This window comes from Euprymna scolopes, chromosome 32 (genome assembly GCF_053919585.1).
Source record: "Euprymna scolopes isolate OS-2025 chromosome 32, ASM5391958v1, whole genome shotgun sequence".
In the NCBI taxonomy this organism is placed as follows: domain Eukaryota; kingdom Metazoa; phylum Mollusca; class Cephalopoda; order Sepiida; family Sepiolidae; genus Euprymna; species Euprymna scolopes.
The window spans coordinates 78,219,152-78,233,972 of record NC_136513.1 but is presented as its reverse complement, the minus strand read 5'-3'; the positions used below and the strand labels follow the sequence as shown (position 1 = coordinate 78,233,972).

Below are 14,821 nucleotides of genomic sequence, written 5' to 3'. Positions count from 1 at the left end.
GAACAAATCGATTAAAAAAAACAAATGAATGAAACAAACAAATAAATACAACAAACAAATTAATATAATGAAACAAATGAATATAACGAAACAAGTGAATGAAACAGAACAAATGAATAAAGCGAAACAAATCAATGAAAGGAAGAAATGATAAAAAAAACAAATAAATAAAACATAACAAATGAATAATCAAACAGACAAATAAAACAAATGAATGAAGCAAACAAACAAATGAATAAAGCAAACAAATGAATAAAACAAACAAATAAATCAGACGAAACAAATGAATTAAAAAAATAAATAAAATAAATACAGCGATAAAACGAAACAAATGAATAAAACAACCACATAAATAAAAAGAAACAAATGCATAAAACGAAACAAATGACTAATACGAAACGAATGAATACAACAAAATAAATGATTATAATAAAAACAAATTTATATAACAAACAAAACAAAATAAAAATAAACAAATGAATATCACAAACAAATGAACAAAACAAACAAATGAATTTAATAAAAAAAATGAGCAAACAAACAAATGAATAAAACGAACAAACGGATAAAATGAACAAATAGATTAAATAAACAAATGAATGAAACGAAACAAATGAATAAAACGAAACAAATAAATAAAACGAAACAAATGAATGAAACAAAAAATGTATATAACAAACAAATGAATATAACGAAATAAATAAATATAACGAAACAAATGAATGAAACAGACAAAGGAATAAAACGAAACAAATCAATAAAACGAAACAAATGGATGAAACGATGCAATCAAGAAAACTAATCCAATGAATAAAACCAAACAAATGAATAAAACAAACAATTGAATAAAACGAAACAAATGAATAAAACCAAACAAATGAATAAAACAAACAAATGAATAAAACAAAAAAATGTGTATAACAAACAAATGAATAAAACGAAACAAATGAATAAAACAAACAAATGAAAAAAACAAACAAATGAATAAAACAAAAAATGCGTATAAATAACAAATGAATAAAACGAAACGAATGAATAAAACGAAATAATGCATCAATCGAAACACATGAATAAAAAGAAACGATGGATGAAACAAACCAATCAATAAAACAGACAAATTCATAAAACTTAACAAATGAGTTAAACAAACAAAATAATCAAACGATAAAAATGAATAACACAAAAAAAATGATTAAAAAACAAAGGAATAAAACAAATCAATAAAGCTAAACAAATCAATAAAACGATACAAATGAATAAAATGAAACAAATGAATTAAACAAAACAAATTAATAAAACCAAACAATGAATAAAATGAAACAAATAAATAAAACGAAACAAATGAATAAAACGAAACAAAGGTATATAACTAACAAAGAGACAAAAAGTAACAAATGAATATAAGACACAAATGAATATAACAAACACATGAATTAAACGAAACACATTTATAAAAACAAATGAGTAAAATAAAACAATGATTAATAATAACAAACAAATGAATTAAACGAAACACAATAATAAAACAAATGAATAAAATGAAACCAATGAATAAAACAAACAAATTAATAAAACGAAACAAATGAAGTAAACGAAACAATTGAATAAAACAAACAAATGAATAAAACGAAACAAATAAATAAAACGAAACAAATGAATAAAACAAAGAAATGAATAAAACGAAACAAATGAATTAAACAAATAAAGAAATAAAACGAAACAAATGAATAAAACAAATAAAGAAATAAAACAAACAAATGCATAAAACGGAAACAAATCAATAAAACAAACAAATAAATAAAACAAAAAAATTAATAAAAGAAACAAACGAATAAACCAAACAAACGAATAAACAAAACAAACGAATAAACCAAACAAATGAATAAAACAAACAAATGAATAGAAAAAAAGAAATTAATAAAATGAAACTAATGAATAAAACAAACGAATAAATGTCCTAAAAAAGTCTTGAAAGGTTACTGGTTTGCAGTAAACAGAACAGTTTCCGATGGTTCGTTGTTCTAAACAAGTCTTTAAAGGTGAATGATTTGCAGTAGACAACAGTTTCCGAATGTTCGTTGTTCCACAGAAGACCTGAGAGGTGACTTATTTGCAGTAGACAGTTCCACATAGCAAAAGATTCTTACCGTGTCGAGATGTAAAAAACATGCGACATGCTACAGAACAGGTTTAATATTTATGGAGCAATTCTGGTTTCTGATTGGTTGGTAGCAGAACGTGAATTAATTCAATTCGTAAGTTTCTAGCAGCATATTTATAAATAGAATCACCTGACTGTGTGGGATCATACCCCATTATAAATTTTAAAAAATGCAATAAAAACAAACGAATAAATATAACAAACAAATGAATATAACAAACAAATGAATAAAACAAACAAAGTGATAAAACGAAACAAATAGATAAAACGAAACAAATGAATAAAACGAAACAGATTAATAAAACGACAAAAATGAATGAAACGAAACAAACGAATAAAACAAACACATGAATAAAAAGAATCAAATGAATAAAAACAAAAAATAAAATGAAAGAAATGAATAAAATGAAACAAATGAATAAAACGAGACAAATGAATAAAACGAAACAAATTGATTAATGAAACAGATTAATAAAAAGAAACAAATGAATAAAACAAATAAATAAATAAATAAATAAAATGAAACAAATGATAAAACAAAACAAATGAATAAAACAAACAAATGAATTAAACAAACAAATGAATATAACACATAAATGAATACAACAAACAAATGAATAAAACGAAACAGATTAATAAAACGAAACAAATGAATAAAAGTGTTGTGGTTGCAAGGTTGAACAATAATTAGTAAGGAAATACAATGAAGACGCAAACAACAAGATAACGCAATAATAAGTGTAGTAAAGAAAAGGTATATTTACAATATGTCCAAATGACGGTGTCGAGTCAGAGAGTCTTGGTGGGAGGACATGTACGCTCTTCGGCGTCACTTCCGGTGCCATTTGAGTAAGACCCACCAAGGCCAACCTAGGCTTGCCATTTATAGTGTTATGTTATTCGCATATGCAAATAAGTGGTTGCCACCACAACACCCCCTCCCAAGATTTGAAGTCACACAGATTTCAATATCTTTTTCTTTTTGAGTTTACCATTAATGGTTCATTCACTTTTCTTTTCCTACCTGATCTTCGGGGTTCAGATGCATTTTGAGGCGGTTCCAAATTAAAAGATTCGTATATGATATCTATGGTGTCCTCCTCTTCGACTGTTGTCGTATCATCATCATCTTGGATATGACGTTTTTTTTATCTGATTTAGGTGCCTTTTATGTATATTCTGTGGACCTTTAATCATGTATGTACAATCACCAATGCGTTTATCCACTACTCCACATTCCCAGTAAGATGTGTTATTTCTGTAGCACTTAAAATATACTCGATCTCCCGAGTTATATTTCTTTCTTCTCGTGTGTGTAGTGTTTCGAATAATTGCCTGCCTTGGCAATAGTTTGTCAAACGCTGATTTTACCTTTCTGGCAAACATTAGATCAGCTGGTGATATGTTTGATGGTGTACTAGGATGTGGTGTAATCCTATATACTTGAAAAAATTGTTGCAAAGCTTTTTCTGTTGGTGTTCCAATGGATTTCTTTAACGCTCGTTTTAGCGTGTCCACGAACCTTTCCGCGAGGCCGTTCGACCTTAGATGATACGGCGGAGTCGTGATGTGCTTCACTCGGAACGTGTCGCAAAATTCCTTAAACTCTGCGGATGTGAACTGCGTTCCGTTGTCAGTGACCAGTGTGTCTGGTACACCGAATCTTGCAAACAACTCGTGTAGGAACCCTATTGAGTTGTTCGTTGTTGGATTCCTGCAACGCATTACCTCCGGCCATTTTGTGAAACTATCCACTACAATTAAATAATAGTTTTCACCTACTGGACCAGCGAAGTCCATGTGGATTCTCGACCATGGTTGGTCGGTTTTCGGCCAAGGTTTGTGTACTATAGGTGGAGATTTTGCCGCTAACTGGCATCCTTTACATTTATCAATTGTTGTCGCTATGTCAGTGTCCATGTTACGCCAGTACACGTAGCTTCTCATTAACGACTTCATTCGATTTATCCCCGGATGTCCTGTGTGGAAATCTCTTAACATCCTATTCTGCAATGTTTTGGGTATTACCACTCTCTCGCTGTACAGTAACACATCGTCACATATGGAGAAAACTTCCTGCAACTTTGTGTCTGTTATAATTTTCTCTTTTATGTCCTTTATATATTCGTCTTTCTCGGCTTCCCTTTTAATGTCCGACAAAGTTACGGGTAGTTCCTTAATGATGTTTGCTACCATATTTTTTACTTCAACATTTGTCCGAATTGCTGCAATGACTGATTCTTCCAGATTGTGTTTCTGTGGTATCAGTCTTGACAGTCCATCCGCATGGCAAATCTTTTTTTATGCTAGATGTTGTAGCTGGAAATCGTAATTAAGTAGTATTGTACCCCAGCGCAGCAATCTATTTGCGGTGTATACCGGCAATCCTTTTTTTGATCCATAGATCGTGACTAACGGTTTATGGTCGGATTCAAGTATGAATTGTCTACCATATAAATATCGGTGAAATTTAGTCACGGCAAAGATTATGCTCAACGCTTCTTTTCGATTTGTGAATATGCCCTTTCGGCTGGTATCAGCGTTCTCGAAGCGTGCGCTGTTGGTTTTCTAGACCCATCCGGCATAATATGTTGAATGCATGCTCCTAAGCCGTAGGAGCTAGCGTCACTAGCGACGCCTATTTTTAAGTTTGTGTCAAAGTGCGTTAAGAATAATTCGGATGTTAGTGCGCTCTTTATTTTGTCAAAAGCGGTTTGACATTCTTGCGTCCAGTTCCACGGTGTATCCTTTTTAAGCAGATTATTTAAGGGGGCTCGCAAGTTATGCATTCCTTCAATAAAAGATTGGTAATAATTTGCGAGTCCTAAGAAACTCTGCAAGGTTGTTACATTATCGGGTGCTGGCATATTTTTTATTGCCGCAGATCTGTCTGGGTCTGGACGTCGTCCATGTTTGTTTATTATGTGTCCAAGATACTTAATCTCGCTCATACAAAAGTCACATTTACTTTCTTTTACTTCAAAGCCGAATTCTTGTATTCGAGTAAATACTTGTTTCAAATGTTCCTTATGTTCTTCTAGGGATTTGCTCCTGACAACAATGTCGTCCAGGTATGCACATGCGCACTCAATACCACTTAGCATGGTGTCCATCGCTTGCTGAAAGATGGCAGGCGCTACTTTGATGCTAAAAGGCAATCGGTTGTAGTTGTGTAATCCCTTATGCGTATTGATGCATAGTATTTTTGAGCAATTCTCCTCGACCGGTATTTGCAAATACGCGTCGCTCAAGTCTATCTTGGAGAAGATATTACCCCCATTCAACTTCGTGAATATTTCCTCTGGGCTTGGTAGGGGGTAATGGTGATCTTTTAATAGGGAGTTGACCCCGGTCGAAAAGTCTGCGCACACTCTAACTTCGTCATTCTTTTTCTTTACGTATACGGTGGGGGCTGCCCACTCGTTGTGTTCTATTTTTGATAGAATTCCCGTCTGTTCCAATCTATTTAATTCTTTATCAATCTTTTCCAACCCAGCGAACGGAACATTTCGCTTTTTTCTAAAAATTGGGCTGGCGTTTTCTTTAAGTTCAAACGAGGCCTTGAATTTATTGCAGCGACCTAAGTTAGTTGTGAATGCCTCAGGAAATAATTCTTTTAAATCGTCTTTTATATTTACTGTTGTTGGAGAAGAACATTCTAATTTTTACAGAATGTATTGATTGGCTTATCCCATAGACCGAATTTCTCAATTAAATCTATTCCAAACAGATTTTCACTATTTTTTAGTACGAATATTTTTAATTTCTTCGAAATCCCTTTCAATTTTATCGGGAGGACAACTTCTCCTTCAAATTTTATACCACCACCAGTTACCGTCCGGACTGCTTTACTAGTTTTCATCATGGCCGGTTTTCCCAACTTTTTCCACGTATTCAGGTTTATTATAGAAACATCGGAGCCGGGGTCGAGTTGTAACTTTATTGATGTTTTAAATATTTCCACTTTTACGTATTTTCGCCGATCTTTGTCTAATTTTGTATTTGATTTTGTTTGCTGTACTCTCTTTCTGGTGTAATCTTTATATCTGCAGCAATCGCTTTTGTGTCCCACCTTCTTACAAATGTAGCATTTTTTTTCTTATAAGGACAATCTGATTCCCAATGCTTTTCTGCACATCTCTTACAGTTATATCTAGGAAGAGGCTTGTTATATTCTGTACTATATTTATGGTTATTATCTTTGGAATATCCCGTTCCATTGCTTTTCTTTATAAAGTTCTTGGTTGGTGCGTATGGTTTTCTAACTTTTCTTACATATGCCACTCCGGATTCTTCTATATTTTTTAATCCTTTTTTAGTGTAATGGCCCTTTCACAGTCCTCTGCTAGTTTCTGGAGGGTTAAATCTTGCTCAGATTCCAGCTTAGACAACACTCGTCTGCGTATTTCTGCATTTTTCGTGGAAACTAACCCTTGAGCGAAGATTAGACATTTAAAATCTTCTACCGTTAGTTCTGCAAGCTTAAAATTATCGCAGTTTTTATTGACAACTGATGTGTATGTCAAATAATCTTGGTTGTCCATCTTTCTTAGATTCATGCACAGCCATCTTTTATGAAAAAGAGATATATTTGGATTAAATAATTCTTTTAGTAATTTTACAGCTTCTATGAACTCTAATTCCGCAGTTTTTTTAGGTAATATGTAATCTACGAATTTGCTGTGTTCTGATGTACCCAATTTTCTGAGTAAGAGGCTCACTTTCTGACTATTTGGCCAATTTTTACAGTCCAGTTGAAAAACATCCTTGTATCTTGTGTAGTACGCTTCAAAATTCTTCTCTTCCTCAGGCACATAATGAAATGTGTCCATGCTATTAAAAATAGTTGTATGGGAGAAATTAACACTATCGACATTTTCTCGATTACTCTTTAGTAGTTCCAGTGTTTTAGCAAAACGTTCCTCTTGTCTTTCTTCATATTCCAATTGTAGTTTCTTATGCCTTTCTTCCTGTTCCAATTGCAGTTTTTTCTGCTTTAATTGTGCCATTTTCTGCTTTTCTTCTTGTTCCTGCTGCCATTTCAATAATCTGTCCTCTGTTTTCCTTGCGGTCAGCCTGTGCCTGTATTTGTGTTTGCAAAAACTCGTTTTGTGTAGCTTGTCTGCGTTCATCCCGCTCAGTCTGTGCTTGTAAAAATTGCATGAACATTTTTGATAAGTCTTCCATGTTTTTTTTTTTTTTTTAGTGTGTAGTTAAAAAAAAATATTGTACCATGTTCAATATACACCGGTTTGGGTTACAACAAAAAAGCAAATTGCTGTAAGCTCCTGTTTTCAATAATAATATCGCTGCTTGCAAAAATATATTCTTTTTGCGAGTCACGCTGCAAAAAAAAAAATAAAACAGGTTTATCTGGAATCACGAAATGGAATTGACTTTCCGTTTTTAGGCGCTTACTAATAAGTAACTCTTTCCACAAAATAAAAGTTTGGGTTTTTTTTTTAATCGAGTCACCATTGAATAAATGTATACAGTACATTTAGTTCTTTGAGTTTTTTTTTCTCTAGTATTTTAGTACTTAAAATACCTCTTAAATTGAGATTACCTTTTTTCCGTGACGTTTTACTGTATTATCCGTTATTCAGTGACAACTTCAAGAAAAAAATCCTTTCCTTGAATTTTAGTTTTAGCTGTGGTATTTCCTTTTAGTACCGACGTCAACCAAAACATTAATTAAAAAGTCCTTTAGTTGTTGTTTTGTTTATGGAGAACAGTAATTAGAATCCACTGGTGAACTTTTTTCGTAGGTTACTTCCTTGCTTTTCGTAATACGGGTCTGACCTGTCGTTTTTGCGACAGAACAAAGTTCACTTTTCGTTTGCAAGTTGGTCCTTTAGTAAGATTTGTCGTGTAGCGATAAAGCATTCACTTTTACATTCGTTTGCAAGTCGGATTCCCAGAAAACGGCGTAAATTGTCGCTTTTGCCACGTTAGAGCTTTTTTGTTTTTTTTTCACTTGAGTTGAAACTTCTCTTTAGCGTAAAATCCGTTTGCTCGTCAACACTTTGTATTCCTTAAAAAAAATAGTCAACCTTTGCGTTGTACTTTTTTTTTTAAATAGTTCTTCGTCAAACTGTTATATTTGACGCTTCATATCTCGTCGCCAACTGTTGTGGTTGCAAGGTTGAACAATAATTAGTAAGGAAATACAATGAAGACGCAAACAACAAGATAACGCAATAATAAGTGTATTAAAGAAAAGGTATATTTACAATATGTCCAAATGACGGTGTCGAGTCAGAGAGTCTTGGTGGGAGGACATGTACGCTCTTCGGCGTCACTTCCGGTGCCATTTGAGTAAGACCCACCAAGGCCAACCTAGGCTTGCCATTTATAGTGTTATGTTATTCGCATATGCAAATAAGTGGTTGCCACCAAAACAAAAAGAAACAAAAGAATCAAACAAAACAAAAGAATCAAACAAAACCAATGAATAAAACAAACAAATGAATAAAACAAACAAATGAATAAAACGAAACAAATTAATAAACCGAAACAAATGAATAAAGCACAGAATTAATATTAAAAACAAATGAATAAAAATGAAACAAATGAATAAAACAAACAAATGAATAAAACCAAAAAATGAATATAACAAACAAATGAATGAAACGAAAAATGAATAAAACGAAACAAATGAATAAAACAGAACAAATGAATGAAATGAAACAAATGAATAAAACAAAGAAATGAATAAAAAGAAACAAATGAATAAGTTAAAATAAATGAATAAAATAAAACAAATGGATAAAAAACAAATGAATAAAACAAACAAATGAATAAAACGAATAAAATCAAATAATAAAGACAAATGATTAAAACAAACAGATGAATAAAACAAACAAATTAATAAAACAAAACAAATGAATAAGACGAAACAAATGAATAAAACAAACAAATGAATAAAACGAAACAAATGAATGAAACGAAACAAATGAATGAAACGAAATAAATGAATAAAACGAAACAATTGAATAAAACGAAAGAAATGAATAAAACGAAACAAATTAATAAAACCAACAAATGGATAAAAAATGAATAAAACGAAACAAATGAATAAAACGAACAAATGAATAAACCGAAACAAATGAATAAAACGAAACAAATTAATAAAACCGACAAATGAATAAAACGAAAAAAATTAATTAAAAAAATAAATGAATAAAACGAAAAAAATGAATAAAACAAACCAATTAATAAAACGAAACAAATGAATAAAACGAAACAAAGCAATAAAACAAACAAATGAATAAAACGAAACAAATTAATAAAACGAAATAAATGAATTAAACGAAAGAAATGAATAAAACGAAACAAATGAATAAAACGAAATAAATGAATTAAACGAAAGAAATGAATAAAACGAAACAAATTAATAAAACGAAATAAATGAATTAAACGAAAGAAATGAATAAAACGAAACAAATGAATAAAACGAAATAAATGAATTAAACGAAAGAAATGAATAAAACGAAATAAATGAATAAAACGAACAAATTAATAAAACGAAATAAATGAATTAAACGAAAGAAATGAATAAAACGAAACAAATGAATAAAACGAAATAAATGAATTAAACGAAAGAAATGAATAAAACGAAATAAATGAATAAAACGAACAAATTAATAAAACGAAACAAATTAATAAAACGAAATAAATAAATTAAACGAAATAAATGAATAAAACGAAACAAATGTATTGAACAAAACAAATGAATAAAACGAAATAAATGTATAAAACAAATGAATAAAACGAAACAAATGAATAAAAAACAAATGAATAAAACGAAACAAATTAATAAAATGAAACAAATAAATAAAACGAAAGGAATGAATAAAAAACAAATGAATATAACGAAATAAATGAATAAAACGAAACAAATGAATAAAAAAACAAATGAATAAAACGAAACAAATGAATAAAACGAAACAAATGAATAAAACAAACAAATGAATAAAACGAAACAAAGCAATAAAACAAACAAATTAATAAAACGAAACAAATTAATAAAACGAAACAAATGAATAAAACGAAATAAATGAATTAAACGAAAGAAATGAATAAAACGAAAGAAATGAATAAAACGAAATAAATGAATTAAACGAAAGAAATGAATAAAACGAAACAAATTAATAAAACGAAATAAATGAATAAAACGAAACAAAGCAATAAAACAAACAAATGAATAAAACGAAACAAATCAATAAAACGAAATAAATGAATTAAACGAAAGAAATGAATAAAACGAAACAAATTAATAAAACGAAACAAATGAATAAAACGAAACAAAGCAATAAAACAAACAAATGAATAAAACGAAACAAATTAATAAAACGAAATAAATGAATTAAACGAAAGAAATGAATAAAACGAAACAAATGAATAAAACGAAATAAATGAATTAAACGAAAGAAATGAATAAAACGAAACAAATGAATTAAACGAAATAAATGAATTAAACGAAAGAAATGAATAAAACGAAATAAATGAATAAAACGAACAAATTAATAAAACGAAATAAATGAATTAAACGAAAGAAATGAATAAAACGAAACAAATGAATAAAACAGAACAAATGAATTAAACAAAAGAAATGAATAAAACGAAACAAATGAATAAAACGAAACAAATGAATAAAACGAAATAAATGAATTAAACGAAAGAAATGAATAAAACGAAACAAATGAATTAAACGAAATAAATGAATTAAACGAAAGAAATGAATAAAACGAAATAAATGAATAAAACGAACAAATTAATAAAACGAAATAAATGAATTAAACGAAACAAATGAATAAAACGAAATAAATGAATAAAACGAAATAAATGAATAAAACGAAAGAAATGAATAAAACGAAATAAATGAATAAAACGAAACAAATGAATAAAACGAAATAAATGAATTAAACGAAAGAAATGAATAAAACGAAATAAATGAATAAAACGAAACAAATGAATAAAACGAAACAAATGAATAAAACGAAATAAATGAATTAAACGAAAGAAATGAATAAAACGAAACAAATGAATAAAACGAAATAAATGAATTAAACGAAAGAAATGAATAAAACGAAATAAATGAATAAAACGAAATAAATGAATAAAACGAAATAAATGAATTAAACGAAAGAAATGAATAAAACGAAAGAAATGAATAAAACGAAATAAATGAATAAAACGAAATAAATGAATTAAACGAAATAAATGAATAAAACGAAATAAATGAATTAAACGAAAGAAATGAATAAAACGAAACAAATGAATAAAACGAAATAAATGAATTAAACGAAAGAAATGAATAAAACGAAATAAATGAATAAAACGAAAAAAATGAATAAAACGAAACAAATTAATAAAACGAAATAAATGAATAAAACGAAATAAATGAATAAAACGAAATAAATGAATAAAACGAAATAAATGAATTAAACGAAAGAAATGAATAAAACGAAACAAATGAATAAAACGAAATAAATGAATTAAACGAAAGAAATGAATAAAACGAAATAAATGAATAAAACGAACAAATTAATAAAACGAAACAAATTAATAAAACGAAATAAATAAATTAAACGAAATAAATGAATAAAAAGAAACAAATGTATTGAACAAAACAAATGAATAAAACGAAATAAATGTATAAAACAAATGAATAAAACGAAACAAATGAATAAAAAACAAATGAATAAAACGAAACAAATTAATAAAATGAAACAAATAAATAAAACGAAAGGAATGAATAAAAAACAAATGAATATAACGAAATAAATGAATAAAACGAAACAAATGAATAAAAAAACAAATGAATAAAACGAAACAAATGAATAAAACGAAACAAATGAATAAAACAAACAAATGAATAAAACGAAACAAAGCAATAAAACAAACAAATTAATAAAACGAAACAAATTAATAAAACGAAATAAATAAATTAAACGAAAGAAATGAATAAAACGAAACAAATGAATAAGACAAACAAATGAATAAAACGAAACAAATGTATTAAACAAAACAAATGAATAAAACGAAATAAATTAGTAAAACAAAACAAATGAATAAAACAAAACAAATGTATAAAACAAATGAATAAAACAAATAAATGGATAAAACGAAACAAATGAATAAAAAAACAAATAAATAAAACGAAAAAAATGAATAAAACGAAACAAATGAATAAAACGAAACAAATGAATAAAACGAAGCAAATGAATAAAACGAAACAAATGAGTAAAACGAAACACTTAAATAAGCAAACATCAAGAATAAAAAATGATTTTAGCCAACAAAATACTATATCAAGTTTTAAAGTTGCAGATAAAAGAAAAAAAATTCAAAATTTCTAACTGAAGCATGACAAACTAGAGAAAAGTATGCCAAGTATGCGTTTGAAATCGCAGTTTCGTTGATCTGTCCTGCTTATGTTAAAATATTTTTGTCTCTATCTTTTATGTCTGAGTTAAAAATATAATTGTTTTTTTTTTTCTATCACGTTTCAATTAAAAATATGTTTCTTGGTCTTTCAAGTGAAACATGACAGATAACAAAAATTATGATTTTCGTTGGTCTGTACCGTTTCACTTTAAAATATAATGGTTCGTTATCTGTCATGTTCTTTTCTTTGGCCTGTCTCGTTTATGTTCTAAATATAATTTTCGTTGGTCAGTCACATTTCAATTAAAATTAATGTATTTTTATAGGTCTGTCAGGTTTCAGTTTTCTTTGGTCTGCCACGATTCAGTTTAAAATATCATTTATTTGTTCTGTCACGTTTCATTTTTTTTTTTTTTTTTTTTTGCTAATCTGTCATGTTTCAGTTTTAAATATCATTTTCTTTGGTCTGTCACATTTAATTTTAAAATATTATTTTTTCTTTCTGTCACGTTTTATTGTTTCGCTAATCTGTTATATTTCAGTTTTTAATATAATTTTAGTTTGTCTGTCATGTTTAGCATTAAAATATAATTTTCTTTGGTCTGTCACGTTTTAGTTTTAAATTTATTTTTGGTACTTAACAGTTTAAACAAGACATTAAAAAATGAAAATATTGATAAAAAGTTATATCGTACCCGTTATGGGATAAAGTTCTCCGAAAAAAAAAATTCACTTTATTTGATCGAGTAGTTTTGTTGTTGTTGTTGTTGTTGTTGTTGTTGTTTACAGGGGGAAAACACGTTTTTATGACAGCATGCTGAAGGTAGCCATGTTTGGATTTTTAGAACACGCCAAGGTGAGATAACTCGGTCTAAAGCGCCGACAAACCTTTCCACATATTAAGTCATAGCTTTTCCTAAAAATCGAAACATGGCTACCATTTGACCGGTATCATAATAAATTGTTTTTTTTTTTTTTTCGCTATAAAAAAAAACTACTTGATCAAATCAAGTGACATTTTTTTCGCAGAACTTCATTCCATAACGGATAGGTACAATATAACCTTTTTTTTTTCAATGTTTTCATTTTTTTTAATGTCTTGATTAAACTGTACACGTAACTTATTTTTCTATAGTCTGTCACGTTTCAGTTTAAAATATAATTGTCTTTGGTCTGTCACGTTTCACTTTTTTCTTAATCTGTCATCTTTCTGTTTTAAATATTTTTTTTTATTCTGTTACGTTTCCTTTTAAACTATTATTTTATTTGGGCTATCAAGTTTGAAATATTTTCTTTATTATGTCACGTTTCAATATAGAATCTCATTTTCATTAGTCTCTCACGTTTTAGTTCAAAATACCATTTTCGTTGGTCTGTCAAGCTTTTCTTTGCTAAACACACATCTTTAATTATGGTCTTACCATATCTCCAAGAATACAATCGCTGCCAAAGAAGTGAAAGCAAGAGAATTTATTCTCCAGCTGAATGTATGGAGTAAGTATGCCAAAGGCGCCAAAGAAACAACACTGGCACCCCATATTAAGCCGGTGGACGCTGCCATAATTGTTCTCTCTTTAGCTGTAAGTAGCTCCAGCATCATCGTAAAAGATGGACCAATCATACCCTGAGAAAGAAAAAAAAAGACTCGTTTAATCACCATATTTTTGCGTTATTACAAAGATTTATGGTGTTCTCTGGAGTCTGAGTGACAACAAGTCTCCCCTAGATTTTCAGTACTCTCCACCTCTTTCGATAACTTTTCCAGGTGAATTTGCGTTATCGTAACAGTCACTTACCATTGATTTCTCGTTGGCGGCGATCACTAGTCTTCACTGGAATGTGGGTGACAGAAAGCCTCCCCAAAGTCCCAGTCCTCTTTGCACTCATCCAGCAGAGGTCTGGCTAGTGCTTTTCCTCCTCGGTTTTTCCATCCTTTCCTTGACTATCTTCGCTTATTTTGTGTGGCGTTAGTTTTTAGTGACACACAAAAAAATGGAGAGAGCAGGGGCGCATGGGATTAATTTATAATTATACAATTTCAGGTACTCCTGCAGTATTTTACCCACCGATTTCACGATCTTAGCCGAGCGTTGATCGACATCCGTCGGAAAACTCCGGAACATGGCGAGCGGTACGATACTCTATCAGCCAATCAGGGCGCTTCAAACGAACGCGCAGCAGACGAATAATTTTCATTGAAATTACACACATAGCGTTTCATTTCAGTTATTTTATTGTTCAAAGTAAAAATACACAGCCTTTCATTTC

The 14,821-nt window shown here is 29.3% G+C and overlaps 1 protein-coding gene across 1 annotated transcript in view; it reads right to left on the bottom strand.

Moving 5' to 3' along the window:
- LOC145256450 (solute carrier family 22 member 21-like) overlaps positions 1-14,821 on the bottom strand; it is a 93,008-nt gene that overhangs the window by 37,848 nt on the left and 40,339 nt on the right. The window contains exon 4 of the mRNA XM_080115376.1: positions 13,975-14,177. Coding sequence (XP_079971502.1) covers positions 13,975-14,177 — 203 coding nt within the window. The remainder of the gene's footprint in view (positions 1-13,974; positions 14,178-14,821) is intronic.